Source organism: Nerophis lumbriciformis, linkage group LG06, assembly GCF_033978685.3.
Source record: "Nerophis lumbriciformis linkage group LG06, RoL_Nlum_v2.1, whole genome shotgun sequence".
NCBI lineage: Eukaryota > Metazoa > Chordata > Actinopteri > Syngnathiformes > Syngnathidae > Nerophis > Nerophis lumbriciformis.
Window position 1 is genome coordinate 21,478,289 of NC_084553.2, and position 15,520 is coordinate 21,493,808.

At 42.5% G+C, this 15,520-nt stretch overlaps 1 protein-coding gene across 1 annotated transcript; it reads left to right on the plus strand.

Annotated features, from left to right (window-relative positions):
- The first annotated feature begins 547 nt into the window (after nt 1-547).
- Nucleotides 548-4,316, plus strand: LOC133608203 (uncharacterized). Its single transcript, XM_061963407.2, has 2 exons — nt 548-4,043; nt 4,243-4,316. Exon 1 carries the CDS (start codon nt 548-550, stop codon nt 3,794-3,796), a length of 3,249 nt encoding a protein of 1,082 aa, XP_061819391.2. The 3' UTR covers nt 3,797-4,043; nt 4,243-4,316.
- Nucleotides 4,317-15,520: the final 11,204 nt, after the last annotated feature.

A 15,520-nucleotide genomic window follows, 5' to 3' on the forward strand; every position in this document is an offset into this window, starting at 1 on the left:
TCGAGTCAATAGATGGCAGTGTACAGATCCCACTGCCAACATTAATTGAGTGTGATATGATGCCTGATGACCGTACAGAGATCCCCTCAGCAGAAATAGCACATCATTATCCGCACCTCAAGCCAGTGGTAGATAAAATACCAGCTATTGATCCTGACGCAGATATTGTCATGCTTCTCGGCAGAGACATCCTACGTGTACACAAAGTACGTAGACAGTACAATGGACCCAACAATGCACCGTATGCTCAGAAATTGGACCTCGGCTGGGTCATTGTCGGAGACGTATGTCTAAAGGGAGTCCACAAGCCAAGCAGCATTAATGTCTATAGGACCAATGTCCTACCTAATGGACGGACGTCGTTCCTGAGTCCATGTACAAGTGTTATTCATGTGAAAGAAAAGTTCGACAAGAACACACCAAGGTCACGTAAAGAGACAGGTCTCCAGGAAGATGACACTGATGAACTTGGAAGCAACATTTTGAGAGGACAAAGGAGGATGAAAAAATAGCATGGTCTATTGATGACAAAGCCTTCCTTGAGATCATGGACAACAATGTCTACATGAATGAGGCTAACACCTGGGTAGCACCCTTACCATTCCGTTTCTCAAGACAACGTCTGCCGAACAATAGAGAGCAAGCAGCAAAACGACTGTCATCTCTATGTCGCACACTGGAAAGAAAGCCAGTTATGAAAGAACAATACACAGAGTTCATGCAGAAAATCTTTGACTCAGGACAAGCAGAGCTAGCTCCACCATTGAAGGAGAAGCAAGAGTGCTGGTACTTACCAACCTTTGGTGTCTATCACCCCCAAAAGCTGGATCAAATACACGTGGTGTTTGATTCTGGTGCTAAGCACGAAGGCATTTCACTCAACGACGTCCTTTTGAAAGGACCGGACCTGAATAATACCCTTCTTGGAGTCCTTATTCGCTTCCGCAGAGAGCCGGTTGCAGTGTCCACCGACATACAGCAGATGTTTTACTGTTTCACAGTCTGGAATGAACACCGTGACTTTCTAAGATTTTTGTGGTTCGAAGACAACGACTTCACAAAACCAGTGACTGAATACCGAATGACAGTGCATGTGTTCGGTAACAGCCCTTCGCCAGCTGTGGCCATTTATGGCTTGAGAAGGGCAGCTGAAGAGGGAGAGAGAGAACATGGTACAGATGCTAAGCAGTTCATAATGAGGAACTTCTATGTAGATGATGGGCTTGCCTCATTCTCCAATGCTGAGGAAGCCATCACCGTACTGTCAAATGCAAGAGAGATGTTGGTAGAGTCAAGCATCAGGCTACATAAGATAGCATCTAACAGCAACACTGTTTTGGATGCTTTCCCCCCAGAAGACCTTGCCAAAGGCCTTAAGGATCTAGACCTGACATCTGATCCACTACCACTCCAACGCAGTTTAGGCCTCAGATGGGACCTTCAAACAGACAGTTTCTCCTTCTGTGTGTCTGACAAAGAAAAGCCATTTACAAGAAGGGGAATCCTTTCAGTGGTCAACAGTCTCTATGATCCCTTGGGGTTCGTGGCACCTGTCACAGTTCAGGGCAAGGCACTCGTGAGAGATGTCTCCACAGAAGAGTATGATTGGGACACTCCGCTACCAGAAGACAAAGCAATCCAGTGGAATGTCTGGAAATATTCCCTCAAGGAACTTATGCAGCTCCAGATCCAGAGAACCTACATCTCTGTTTCTCTGCTCGCCACAGTATGCAGAGAGATTTGTGTGTTCTCAGATGCATCAACTATGGCTATATCAGCTGTAGCATACCTCAGGGCAATCGATACAGAAGGACACAGCCATGTCGGGTTTATCATGGGGAAATCCAAGCTGGCTCCACGTCCTGCTCACACTGTTCCTCGTTTGGAATTGTGTGCAGCCGTCTTGGCAGTGGAAATTGCAGAGACAATAATGGATGACATCGATGTAGAGATTCACAAAGTCAAGTTCTACACAGACAGCAAGATCGTACTGGGCTACATACATAATGCGTCCAGAAACTTCTATGTCTATGTGGCAAACAGAGTGACAAGAATAAGAAGGTCCTCTACCCCAGAGCAATGGCACTACATCAACACCAAACTCAATCCTGCAGATCACGGATCTAGGTCTGTCTCAGCGGCTCTCCTACCAGATACCAACTGGCTGACAGGTCCAGCTTTTCTAAGAAATCCAGAAGTGGATGAAGTTCCACAGCCAGAGGCATTTAACCTTCTGCATCCTGAGACTGATGTAGAAGTTCGCCCTCAAGTTTCAACCTATGCTACGAAAGCCACAAGTGGACTTCCTGGCTCACAGCGGTTTGAAAGATTCTCCAGCTGGAAATCTCTTACTCGTGCAATAGCCAAGCTTGTCCAAAAGGCTAGAGTCTTCTGGAAAACTTCAGATGGTATCCAGAAAAAAGATGAACTCAGTCAAGCAAGACTGGTCATATTGAAAACAACACAACAAAATGTGTACAAAGAGGAAATGAAAAGCCTAGCAAAGGGTGAAGAGTTGTCTCGACACAGTCCGCTCAAGAGTTTGGACCCCATCCTTGATGATGAAGGATTGCTGAGAGTCGGAGGTCGGAATTCATCAGCAGACATGACCTGGGAAGAAAAGCATCCGATCATTCTTCCAAAAGACAATCACATATCTACCTTGTTGGTACGATACTACCACGAACAAGTGGCCCATCAAGGCAGACACTTCACTGAAGGCGCAGTTCGGACAGCTGGACTGTGGATAACAGGAAGTAAGAGACTTGTGTCAAGTGTGATAAACAAATGCGTCACCTGCAAAAGAATGAGAGGAAAGCTCGAAGAACAGAAAATGTCTAACTTACCTGCGGATAGACTTACCTTGAATCCTCCTTTCACGAACGTTGGACTTGATGTCTTTGGGCCTTGGACCATCTTAGCACGCAGGACAAGAGGTGGATATGCAGAGAATAAACGCTGGGCAGTCATGTTCACCTGTCTGAGTACACGAGCGGTACACATCGAGCTCATAGAGACAATGTCAACCTCCAGTTTCATTAATGCCTTAAGGAGATTCACCGCCATCAGAGGGCCTGTGAGACTTCTGCGTTCCGATCAAGGCACAAACTTTATTGGAGCTTGCAGAGAACTGCAAATAAACTCTGAAGACACTGAGTTGAAAGCTCACTTACAGGACAAAGGCTGTACCTGGATATTCAATCCACCACATTCCTCTCATATGGGAGGTGTGTGGGAAAGGATGATCGGCATTGCACGCCGCATTTTGGATGCTATGTTGCTTAAGGACAACTGTCGCCTCTCCCACGAGGTACTTGTGACACTCATGAGTGAAATCATGGCAATCATGAATGCAAGGCCTCTAGTTCCAGTATCGTCTGATCCTGACATGCCAGCAGTTCTCACGCCCGCAATGTTGCTTACTCAAAAGACTGATCCAGTATCTGCTCCTCTAGGGAACATGGATCTGAAAGATCTCTATAACAAGCAATGGAGGCAAGTTCAAAGTCTAGCCGAAACTTTCTGGAAACGTTGGAGACAAGAGTACTTGACGACCCTTCAGCCCCGCAAGAAGTGGAAGTCAGAAAGACCAAACTTGCAAGTAGGCGATGTGGTACTTCTCAAAGACACTCAAGTAAAGAGGAATGAGTGGCCCACCGGCATCATTGAGGAAACCTTCCCCAGCTGTGACGGAAGGATTCGAAAAGTGAATGTGAAGATCATCAAACAGGGTACCCCTAAGGTTTATTCCAGACCCGTTTCAGAGGTCGTACTGCTCCTCAGTAAAAAGACATAGTGGTATCTTAAAATACCAGACGGGGAGTGTTATGCCCCACAATGTTATTGTCTAAGACACCTAGTGGTGGAAATCAGTTTTGCAGTTTGTGTTCTAATTTGACCCTCCTGTCTTGCCGTAGCCAGCTTAGTGTGGGTGTGTTTCAGAGAGCAGTAGAGAACAGTTGAGAGCAGATGTCAAACAAACAGGATGTACTGCAAGCTTTAAGCTTTCTTTTCGACTTTGAAGACTTTGAAGGTCTAAACCTGTAAGTTTATGTGAATGTTACATGCATATGTATAATGTGACACATTAGTTGTGCATTTTCAGTTTAAGACTGCTTTAGTAAGATATTTGTGCCCATTGTTGAAAGCTAATTACTGGCAGCATTTTGTTGGTTTGGATGCTTTGTTGTATATAGATGGATGCTGAATGTAAAATGTTTGTTTATTTGTTTTTGTTCACAGTTTTACAAAATATACGATTGATCCTTCGCTAAAAAGACCTAAACTACACTACAGACGCTTGGGACTCTTTTTTTCATCAAGGATTATATCATGTTAGCTATCTGCTAAGCTAACCAGCAAAAAGCAAGAGCAGAATAATGTTTATTATACAAACAGTATGTGTACACCTTTAACACAGATTTTTATACTGTCTTCAGAGATTCAGTTTTTTTTGGTGGTACTCGAAACCTTTCTGGGTAACTGCGAAAGGGTGTTCAGCATGGTTAGAAAAATAGTGACAGAGAATAGAACAAGGATGGACAATTCAACCCTTAACTCAACAATGAGTAGATGAGTGTTATGTGTGTGTATATGTGTAAATAAATGAACACTGAAATTCAAGTATTTCTTTTATTTATATATATATATATATATATATATATATATATATATATATATATATATATATATATATATATATATATATATATATAATAAAATAAATATATATATAGCTAGAATTCACTGAAAGTCAAGTATTTCTTTTATATACATGTGTATATATATATATATATATATATATATGTGAAATACTTGACTTGGTGAATTCTAGCTGTAAATATACTCCTACCCTCTTAGCCACGCCCCCCGCCCCACCCCGACCACGCCCAAAATCGGAGGTCTCAAGGTTGGCAAGTATGATTCAACTACATAATGAAGAGGGCCTCAGTTTTCAAGAGCCCAAGGTCTCAAGGATGGGACATAATTTTTTTTAAATAATGCTTTAGAAAGTGCCTACACAGGTTATATTCTTTTGAGACTGTTTACTTATTTACAAAGTTAACACATCAGCTTTCACACTGCACTGTGAATACATTCATTATTCTGCCCTCGCTACTTGTTTTCAGCGTGTGCAGCTAGACAGATAGTTGCCAAGTTTAGTTGATGATTGATGTTCCTTCTTTTGAATAATTTTTCTTTCACTGTTTTATTTCTTTATATGTCTTCCTTTATTTAGGTTTGTAATACTTAAAATATAAATGTTACAAAAATGTAATGTCCATTGTGTATTTTAAATAAATGAAATATATGGTTTAGTGTTAATACACACAGCTAACATTGCGCAGGTGGTTTAACACAATTGAATCTAAGGTGTAGCTTTATTGCCCTCTGCCGGGAAAATTCAGCGCTACATGTATTTACCAGTTTTGATCGCCAGAGTTAAACAGACAAAAACAACACGACCACAAATACAAAAGACATTAAAGTCAGCAATTTCAATACATTCATACTTTGTTGTCCAGTCGCTGTTAAAAGTCAGATTTTCGCGATTTATTTTGAATTTTTTAGGGTCGATAGTGCCATCTTCTACTCACCCACTGTTGCTTCATTGGGACACATATGCGTCGCTGTTGCCCCCTGTGGGATGGTGGGAGTCCTGCATACATGAGCAACACTAGTTTGAATGGTTTCATCAAGCCTATTCGGGTGATGTTCATAGGGCCAAATTAAAAGCTTTGGCGGGCCGGATGTAGCGAGACACCAGTTGAATAGGCCTGGTTTATGGACACAAGCTCTATACAAGTGTGAGGCATAATTTTGATTAACTTTTACCATCTCAGATGCGATGCAGCAGCTCACCGGCTCAGTATGTCAACAGCCGCATTACTTCCTTCATGAGCAAGGCGTTGTTTTACTAATCAGAATCACAATCGGAAATACTTTAGTTACGCAGCGCTCCCGTCCAAAGGCAAAACCCAGTAACTCAATTTTGGTCAAAACTGAGCTGATAATAATTTTGGAGTTACTAGGACATTCTGAACGAAAATTGCAGGCTGGAATTGCGGATACCAATTAACATCAACAAAGCAGAAATCAAATCTCTGTGAATGGATGGGACTTTAATATAAAATAGATTGGTTTTCGTTTGTTTTATCAAAATCAGCTAGAAGTGAGTTACTAGGTTCTGCTTTTGGACGGGAGAGCGTTAGCTCTCACAATAACAATGTCACTAATACTTGATTAATGTGCAGGTCGCGCCATGTAAATGGAGTATTGTTGGCGGTTTTTGGATGTTTTTAGATGGCTTTATAGGCAGAATAGATGACTCCCATTAGCTACATTGTTAGCTGCCCAGTGTGAATACTCAAAAAAGAAAAATAGATATTTGTTCTTGTCTCACATAAGGATTGTGAGGTGTGAGCAACGTGGAATGACAATACCAACAACATGGAATGCTAATAACACAGCTAATATTCGTACTTGCGAAAGTGGGAATTTGAACTACATCCAACAGAAATTGTTCACTTGTGACTGATAGGAAGATACTTTTGTATTTGCTTTGAGTTCTATATGCACACCAGATGCAAGTTCAGGAATGCTCAATAGTTTCAATGGTCTTTAGCATATAGCACACAAGGACAACAACAGAAATAAATGCATGGCACACTATGCAACCTGTAGTTGTCAGCTGTAAATCTTTACAGGGAAAAAAGGAAATAAGACTTACAAAAATAATATATCGTAACAAGAACTTGAGCCTGAGTGTTGATGTGCATTGCACACCTGTGACTAAGGATTTAACAATAAGAACATTTAACATCACAGTTATTGTCAACAAATTTATCAAGGTTATCATTATTATCATGGTATTGTTGAACAGACTCAAAATACTTCTACACGTATAACCAAGTTTTATTTTAAAAATACAATAAATAAATAGCCACACAATATACTTTATTGGTAGAAGAAATATGTTACATAATATTGTTCTGGCTACTTAAGAGCGATATTATTTGTGTTTGAATGTTTAAATATGTTAATCTTCTTCCGTTTTAATTTGTAGATGTTTCAGTAGGTTGTTTTTTTTAATGATAGTGCCTCTGTACTTGGTGTTCCTTGCAGAAGCTCTGTGTACTTGTGTTTCCCACCTTTTGTTCTTGATGTTTCCCTCTTGTTTTCATGTGTTTTTTTTGTTTGGTTGTTAGAGAGAGAGAGAGAGAGAGAGAGAGAGAGAGAGAGAGAGAGAGAGAGAGAGGAGAGAGAGAGAGAGAGAGAGAGAGAGAGAGAGAGAGAGAGAGAGAGAGAGAGAGAGAGAGAGAGAGAGAGAGAGAGAGAGAGAGAGAGAGAGAGAGAGAGAGAGAGAGAGAGAGAGGAGAGAGAGAGAGAGAGAGAGAGAGAGAGAGAGAGAGAGAGAGAGAGAGAGAGAGAGAGAGAGAGAGAGAGAGAGAGAGAGAGAGAGACATACATACATTTAAAAAACACAACAAAACTTCTATGGCAACCGGGATTGGAACCTAAGACCTTCTGCTTTGCAAAGGAAGTACTAATGACGCCCACCACAGAGCGAGTGAGGATGACACATTTGATTTAATTTTCTTATGGGTAACAAAGCATGACGTGGCCAGGAATACGTTTGTGATAAAATGTTATATACAGTGCCTTGTCATTCAATAATTTACATTTTAATGCCCTTCTTCACGCAAAACAATGACTTGAGCACTTGCTCAAGGTAGAACATCCATACTTTGTTGTCCAGTCAGTTAAAAGTCAGATTTTTGCGATTTATTTAGATTTTTTTTTCAGGGTTGAATGAGTAGTCTTCTTCTACTCACCCCAATGCTGCTTCATTGTGACACATTTGCCTCACTGTTTCCCCCTGCGGGGTGGAGGAAGAACTGCATACATGAGCCACCCTAGTTTTAATGGATTCATCAAGCCTATTTGGGTGATGTTCGGAGGGCCAAATGAAAAGCTTTGGCGGCCTGATGTGGCCCGCGGGCCGCCAGTTGGCGAGACCTGATGTATGGTACATTTAAGCTGCATAGACCCTTTAAAAAGGAGAACGACCAGAAGTGAAGTCATGACGACGTTACCAATGAAAAAGTCCCATCTATCCCAACTTTTGTTGTGTTTTATTTGTATTATATACGTTCTGTGGCACAGTGTTGTAGTGGTTAGCACGTCTGCTGCAATTTGGTTTGTATGAGTTTTCTCAGGTTACTTTGGCTTCCTTGCTCCCACATCCCCAATGATTTGATATGGACGGACAGATAAGTTTTGTTCTGGAAAGCTGATGTAAACCAACCATCCATCCATTTTCTTTAGCGCTTGTCCTCAGTGGGGTCATAATTAGTTGTAGTGTATCGCAACTTGCGAGAACACAGAGTCAAACATTCACACTTATGGACAGTTTAGAACTTCCATCCATCCATCCATTTTCTACCGCTTGTCCCTTTCGAGGTCGCGAAGAGTGCTGGAGCCTATCTCAGCTGCAATCGGGTGGAAGGCGGGGTACACCCTGAACAAGTCGCCACCTCATCGCATGGCCAAGACAGATAGACAGACAACATTCACACTCACATTCACACACTAGGGCCAATTTAGTGTTGCCAATCAACTTATCCCCAGGTGCATGTTTTTGGAGGTGAAAGGAAGCCGGAGTACCCGAAGGGAACCCACGCAGTCACGGGGAGAACATGCAAACTCCACACAGGAAGATCCCGAGCCTGGGATTGAACCCAGGACTGCTCAGGACCTTCATATTGTGAGGCAGATGCACTAACCCCTCTTCCACCGTGATGCCCCCGTAAAATATCAAATAATATTATTTAGCTCATTCACGTAAGAGACTAGACGTATAAGATTTCATGGGATTTAGCGATTAGGAGTGACAAATTGAGCCCGGGATTGAACTCAGGACCTTCGTATTGTGTGGCACATGCACTAACCCCTGTTTCACCGTGCTGCCCAGTTTAGAACTTAAATTATTAAAATGTTTTTGGGATGTGGGGTGAACATGCAATAAGCCAGATGTGCAACTAAGCCGCACGTAACGCCATGTCAACAGAAAACAATTTTGCATACAACCTTGGACAAATATCAGGTGAATCTTATCTTTTCAGTCTGGATCCCACTGGTTATTAACTTCACTTCTAATCTTGCATCAAGACCAACACTGAATAATAATTGCCAGACACAAGTGAATACGAATGTGATTATCGCGCTTTTGCACTCAGCAATTCCTCTTCTCAGAGTGAATAAACATGCTTATAATGCCTTTTTCCACACTCAAATATCAACATGCAAATTGGGGAAAAATGTGGCTGATATGAGGAAAGGGTAAAAAAGACAAAGTCCTGCTAATGGCAAGTGCTGGTATGGTTGACAGTCATGTGGAAGGATTATGACTGTGACCTTTAGCATAGTTGGATAATTGAGAGCTTAGTGATTTTCATCTTGCTATACAGAAGGAGAGTGAAAAATAGAAAGTGGGACACACAGGGCTTACTAAAAGAAAGAATAAGGTGTAGATCAAAGAAAAAAGGTGCAGCAGAGACCAGGAGGGAGAAATGAAGACAAGGAAGGCGTGGAGGGAAGGAGATCACACGGTGCTATTCACCCCGAAGGCACTGACATTATCCAGGAGACAGACATCAGTGCGGGCGACTCAGTGACAGCAGAGCGCGGAGAAAAAGGTGGAATAAAGACGAGGAAAATGTAACATCTGACACTCTTCAAAAACACCTGACATTTACGAGGGTTTCATGTGTGCGGGCCTCATGACTGGAGTTCATGGCAGGCCATTCATCCTTTTTATGCAACAGGAACAATATAGTGGTATACCAAGCCTGAAACATACATGCAAATCAATCAGTGGTCAGAGTAGAAAAATTATTAACGATTCAAATTGTTAAAGGTTTTCAAAGTTATCATTGTAGAAGTATATCGTATTGACTGGAATATATGGTGTAATATTAACACTGGTCCATGTCTTTGTGTTTACGACCAAGAGCTTTGTGGACGCATACACTGTCAACCGCCGTATTTAAACCCTGCACACAGCATTTTTGTTTTGAAATATTTGAGTTTTTAAGTCATGAAAGCGTCCCAATAACGTTTTTGTTTTATGCATGTTTTCACAACCTTTGGTCCAGAGTCTATTTTGACTGTGGTTTAGTCATATCCTTTATTTTGATGACAACAACCAAAAATACCCTCCATCTATACAATTTAAACAAAATAAAGAAAAAGGAGGAAAATGAAGAGGAAGAAGCAAAAACGTTTAATGCTCTCATCAAATATATTTGCTATGAATAAAATAGACCCATAAGATATTTTATGTTTTCTCCTCTTTGTTGTACCTACCAAAAAGTTTTTTTGTATTTCTTTATATGGATGAGCTAGTGACATGGGCACGGATGAAGATAAAATTCTCCAAGTCACGAAGCCTCTCCTTGTGCAAAGGCACCAGGAACGACAATACCATCTTTGTTGCAGGAAAATCCCTCTACTGGTCAACCAGTCCATCCAAAGTCTAGGGAGGCAGTACAATGCGGACCTGTCCGACAAGCACGCAGGCAAGGCAGCACAGAAACAACTCACAGAAGGCTTAGCGAGTGTCAACAAGAGCCAGCTCCCCGGAAAGTACAAGTTGTGGTGCTACAACTTCACACTGTACCAAAGGGTTATGTGGCCACTGAAGATGTGTGAGATTTAATCCTTAACAGCGGTCTGTCCAACGGGTTGGACATAATCCAACGGGTTGGACAGACGGGTTGGACAGACTAGCCAACTCCTACATCCGAAAATGGCTGGGCCTACCGTGTTGCTTCTCTGACACTGGCAATCCAGTCCATCACCCTGGGCTATAAGTAGGAGAAGGCCAGATTGGTTCTTGAGCTGGAAGAATCCTCAGATCCTACAGTGAGGAATGCACGCGTACCCACCCAGACAGGCCGGAAGTGACAAGCAGGGCCAGAGGACGCCAAGGCCATTGGCAGGCTTCAACACCAGGAGATAGTTGGCAGGGTGCAAGTAGGGAGAGCGGGGCTTGGCTGGGGAGATTCTCCACGCCTCTGGTCCAAGGCCACAAAAAGGGAACGCAGAGCCATGGTCGTGGAAGAGGTCTCAAGGGCGAACCGGGAGCAATATACCATCAAGGCCGTGTCTCAAGGTTGCCAAGGGAGATGGACCACTTGGGTAGGTACCATCAGCAGACCCATCAGCTGGGCCGACCTATGGAAGATGCCACAACGCAGACTCAGCTTCCTTCTCAGGGCAACCATAACCTTGCCATGCCCTAGAAACCTCCACCAGTGGTTCGGCCAGGAGGAGAGCTGTCCCCTGTGCGGTGCTCCCAACGCCAGCCTGCAGCACTTGCTCTCAAGCTGCAAGATCGCGCTGACATAGGGTCGCTACAGATGGCGGCATGATCAAGTCCTGATGAAACTGGCCAAAGTCCTGGAGAGCAGTAGACAAGAGACCAACAGCCAGCTCATAGCCAAGCAGCTTCCTGTCATGTTTGTGAGGCCAGGGGAAGGCAAAGGAGACACCAGCCGACGAGGCCCCTCTCTATGGCAAGGGACTAGAGTATGAGGGCCGACATCGGCAAACAGCTCCAGTTCCCCCGTGAGATCACCACCACTTCACTGCGCCCAGACATCGTGCTGTGGTCTGCTGCTACCAAGTCTGCCATGCTGATAGAGCTCACCATCCCCTGGGAGGAGGGAATCCAGGCAGCCTACGAGCGCAAAGCAGCCAAGTATGCAGATCTGGCTGCTGAGTGCAGAGAGGCAGGCTGGTCCACTACCATCTACCCTATGGAAGTAGGTTGTCGGGGCTTCGTCGGTACATCAACAACAAGGCTGCTCCAAGATGTGGGAACGACCGGGGCTAAGCTCTAAAGGGAAACCAAGGCCCTTGCTGAGGAAGCAGGAAAGGGAAGCTTCTGGTTGTGGCTGAGGAGGAGGGATAAGTACTGGGAGTCGAGGCAATAAGATGGGTCGGCTGCAGGGGGTGGCAGGGAGACGTCCCTGCCACCGCTCCGCCACCAGGAGGCGTTCCGGGGTTAAAGAGAGCGGAACTCCTTTGAGTGGTGGCCCCGGCTGATGACCTTTCAGCTGACCCAAGGCGCTGTAGGAGGCGCGTCAGGCATACTTGCCGAGCAGAAACAACACCATATCTGTACAATCAATCTATAAATTGAATGATGCTTTATGATTCAATAGAGTCACCCCACAAACTGATATTCACATACTTTATGAAGCTGTGTTAACGCACTGCTGCTTTAAATAAAATGTACCCCTCACATGATATTTTCCATATCTGTCTTTGAACATTTTTGGGGGATATTTTTTGCATTAAATATTACTTGTACGGTTTTAAATTTCACCAGATCCATACATTTTATTATTTGTGGCTTTATAAAGATGGAAATTTGTTTGTTCCCAACTGTGCCGACATTGTGTATTATTCTCAGTTCTCTTTTTTGTAATGTGCATGACCTTGGTAACATGCCCTTGTATGTGTTACCCCAGACTTTAACACAGTAATTAAAATACGGCAAAACTAGTGTACAATATAGTGTGCTTTGTTTTTCCTAAGATTCCAGTACTTGTGCTATTTTACCACTGAGATGTTTGATGTAAGGTTTCCAGCAAAGCTATCCATTACCAGACCCAAAATGCTCAACATATGTTCTTTCAATGTCTGTGTTATCAATTAAAATCGTACATGTATGTGTACTTTCCGGTTTCCGAATAACACGTATTAGGTTTTGTTCAAGCTCAGGGACAATTATTATGAAACAAAAGTTTTAATTAAATCATTTATTTTGTTATTACTTCGAAGAGCAAAACATATTTGTTTCGTTAGCAAAAGCCATGATGTTCAATGTATCTGATACCTTACAAATGTCAGGTACAAAACTTTACCTTACTAGCCTATATAAATTAACCACTTATAAATACACATTAGTAGGCTAAATGATCCTCTTCAACATAACACACAAGTGTAGTTTCAAAAGTGTCTATGTCTACACACGAACGCCTACATCTGCTGTCATGCACATTTTGTCCAATCAGAAGCCTGAAAAAAGCAGCAATTATTGATGGCATTACACCTCTGTTATTATAATGTTTACTTTGATGTACTAGACGTACAATGACATGTACATTATCTTTAAAACCAGCCTGCACATACACAGACCATGGGAACATTATGTATCTTTTTTGTTTTTCAGTGTTTAAAGCGCGCATGCACGCCTGTGGTGCTGAAACCCAACACTCATAGAATTATAACGTGTTCAGCACCATGGTGATGTATTACATGTGCTGCGTAATTACATTATTTCTAAAATCAGCATGCACTTTTGAGCCAAGGAAACCCTTTTGGATGTTTAAGTGCCTATATAAAGCGTGCGTGTGCCGCTGCAAAACACTCTGATATAGTGATATAGTACATGTGCAATGAAGTGTATATTGTCTTTAACATCAGTACACACTACAAGGAAGACGCTACATCATGTTTTTTTTTTAGTTGCTTGGTCGCTTTTTACATGCGTGCATCTACAAAAATGGAAGCAAGACACATAAGTTAACTTCAAAATTTGTCGTTAAATAAGAATTAAAAAAATAAGATAATGTTGTACCTTTCTTATGCCACAGAGCAAACAGTCTTGCTTGTCAAAGTTGTTCCATCAGGTGGAGGTTCCACAGCGATCGTATCCAAAACAGCTCACTGTCATTTGCGCTGGTGGGAGTGTCGCAAAGCCCATTTTGATGTGTCTTTTTTATTAATGTAGAGTGAAAATAGCTGCATGTTTACGTTCAAACATACATTAATTCCTCTTATAGTGTGTGTAAAGCCACACGGCAGTGCTGTTGAGCTTGGAAATAACAGCGCACAACCGTGACGTCATCACATGGCTCCGTTTGTGCCGTGTACCGCATACGCTAAGCGGAGAGTTTTGGAACTCTACACTTCGGCCAGCGTTTGCAAAATTCTGCGTTTTTAAAGCCAAAAGATGTTTTTGCGTGTGGACAAGAGGCCTAAACGCATAGATAAGTATGCGTTTATTGAGTGTTTGTGTTCGTGTGGACATGGCCTAAGTGAAAAAAACCGTCTGCTTTCCCATGTTTTTTTACGATCCACGATAGAAGATTGCATCATTACAAACCCAGTGCTGACAGAAAGGTTATTAGAATTAATGAGAAAGAACCTCATTAAACATAACCAAGAGACTGCCAACCTGCTGACCCAAAATCAGGCCAAATTCATACAACCCCCTATTGTACAGCAGCGGTATCCCTCAAGTCCAGGTCAGCAGAATGAGCACTGTGGAGCGGTCTGTGGAGAAAAGCATGCTGGGGCAAAGATCATTTCATCATCATTAAAACTTGACGATCTGAGACTTTATCACACACCAGGCAATTAGCCCACATGACAAACTGGTCATGAATATGCATCTCCCACAAGGAGAAGTCTGCACCATATGTATGTTATCAATCTCAGCTGTGAAGAAGTCAATTTGCTCCTACCAAGCAACTGTATTCAATCCATACAAACATATGCTTGTGTAAAAATGTTCTGAGAGGAAATCAATTTGAATTCTATTTGTCTATTGGGCTTCTTTTTCACGCACAATGAATAGTTTGTTTTGTTTTGTCGGCTGCTCAGTTCACATTTACAGGTACTCCAAGAGGCTTTTGATATATCAGTGCATCAGGTCTACACATCATTCAGCACTGTAAACAAACCCTTTAATAAAAAGCAGAGGACCTTTCTGCAAACATAAACATGGATGAAGAAGGTATACTCTGGCTGGTGAAAATGGGATTGCAGCAATCCTTAATTGATATACGCACAACACGAAGAAGCTTTTGTGTTTAAAAATGTGGGTTTGAACGATGGAACAGTTTGAATGCGGAATTAAAAGAATATCCAACCTTAATTTTGTTTAAAAAACGATACAAAGACATGATATTCAATATGTACCATACTTGCCAACCCTCCCGGATTTTCCGGGAGACTCCCGAAATTCAGCGCCTCTCCCGAAAACCTCCCGGGACAAATTTTCTCCCGAAAATCTCCCGAAATTCAGGCGGAGCTGGAGGCCACGCCCCCTCCAGCTCCATGCGGACCTGAGTGACGTGTTGACAGCCTGTTCACACGTCCGCTTTCCCACAATATAAACAGCTAATGATCGAGGGCGAGTTCTTGGTTTCTTATGTGGGTTTATTGTTAGGCAGTTTCATTAACGTCCTCCCAGCGCGGTAACAACACACAACAACAGCAGTCAAGTTTTCGTCTACCGTAAAGCAGTTCGTCTGCCGTAAACAGCAATGTTGTGACACTTTTAAACAGGACAATACTGCCATCTACTGTACATGCATATGTGACCCACCCATAATGTGTCACATTTTTGTTTTGATTTATTTATTTTATTTTGTGGTTTGAATTCGTTTTTGGAGCTGTCATTACACATTTATCAGTATTCACATTGGTCAGTAGGGGGCAG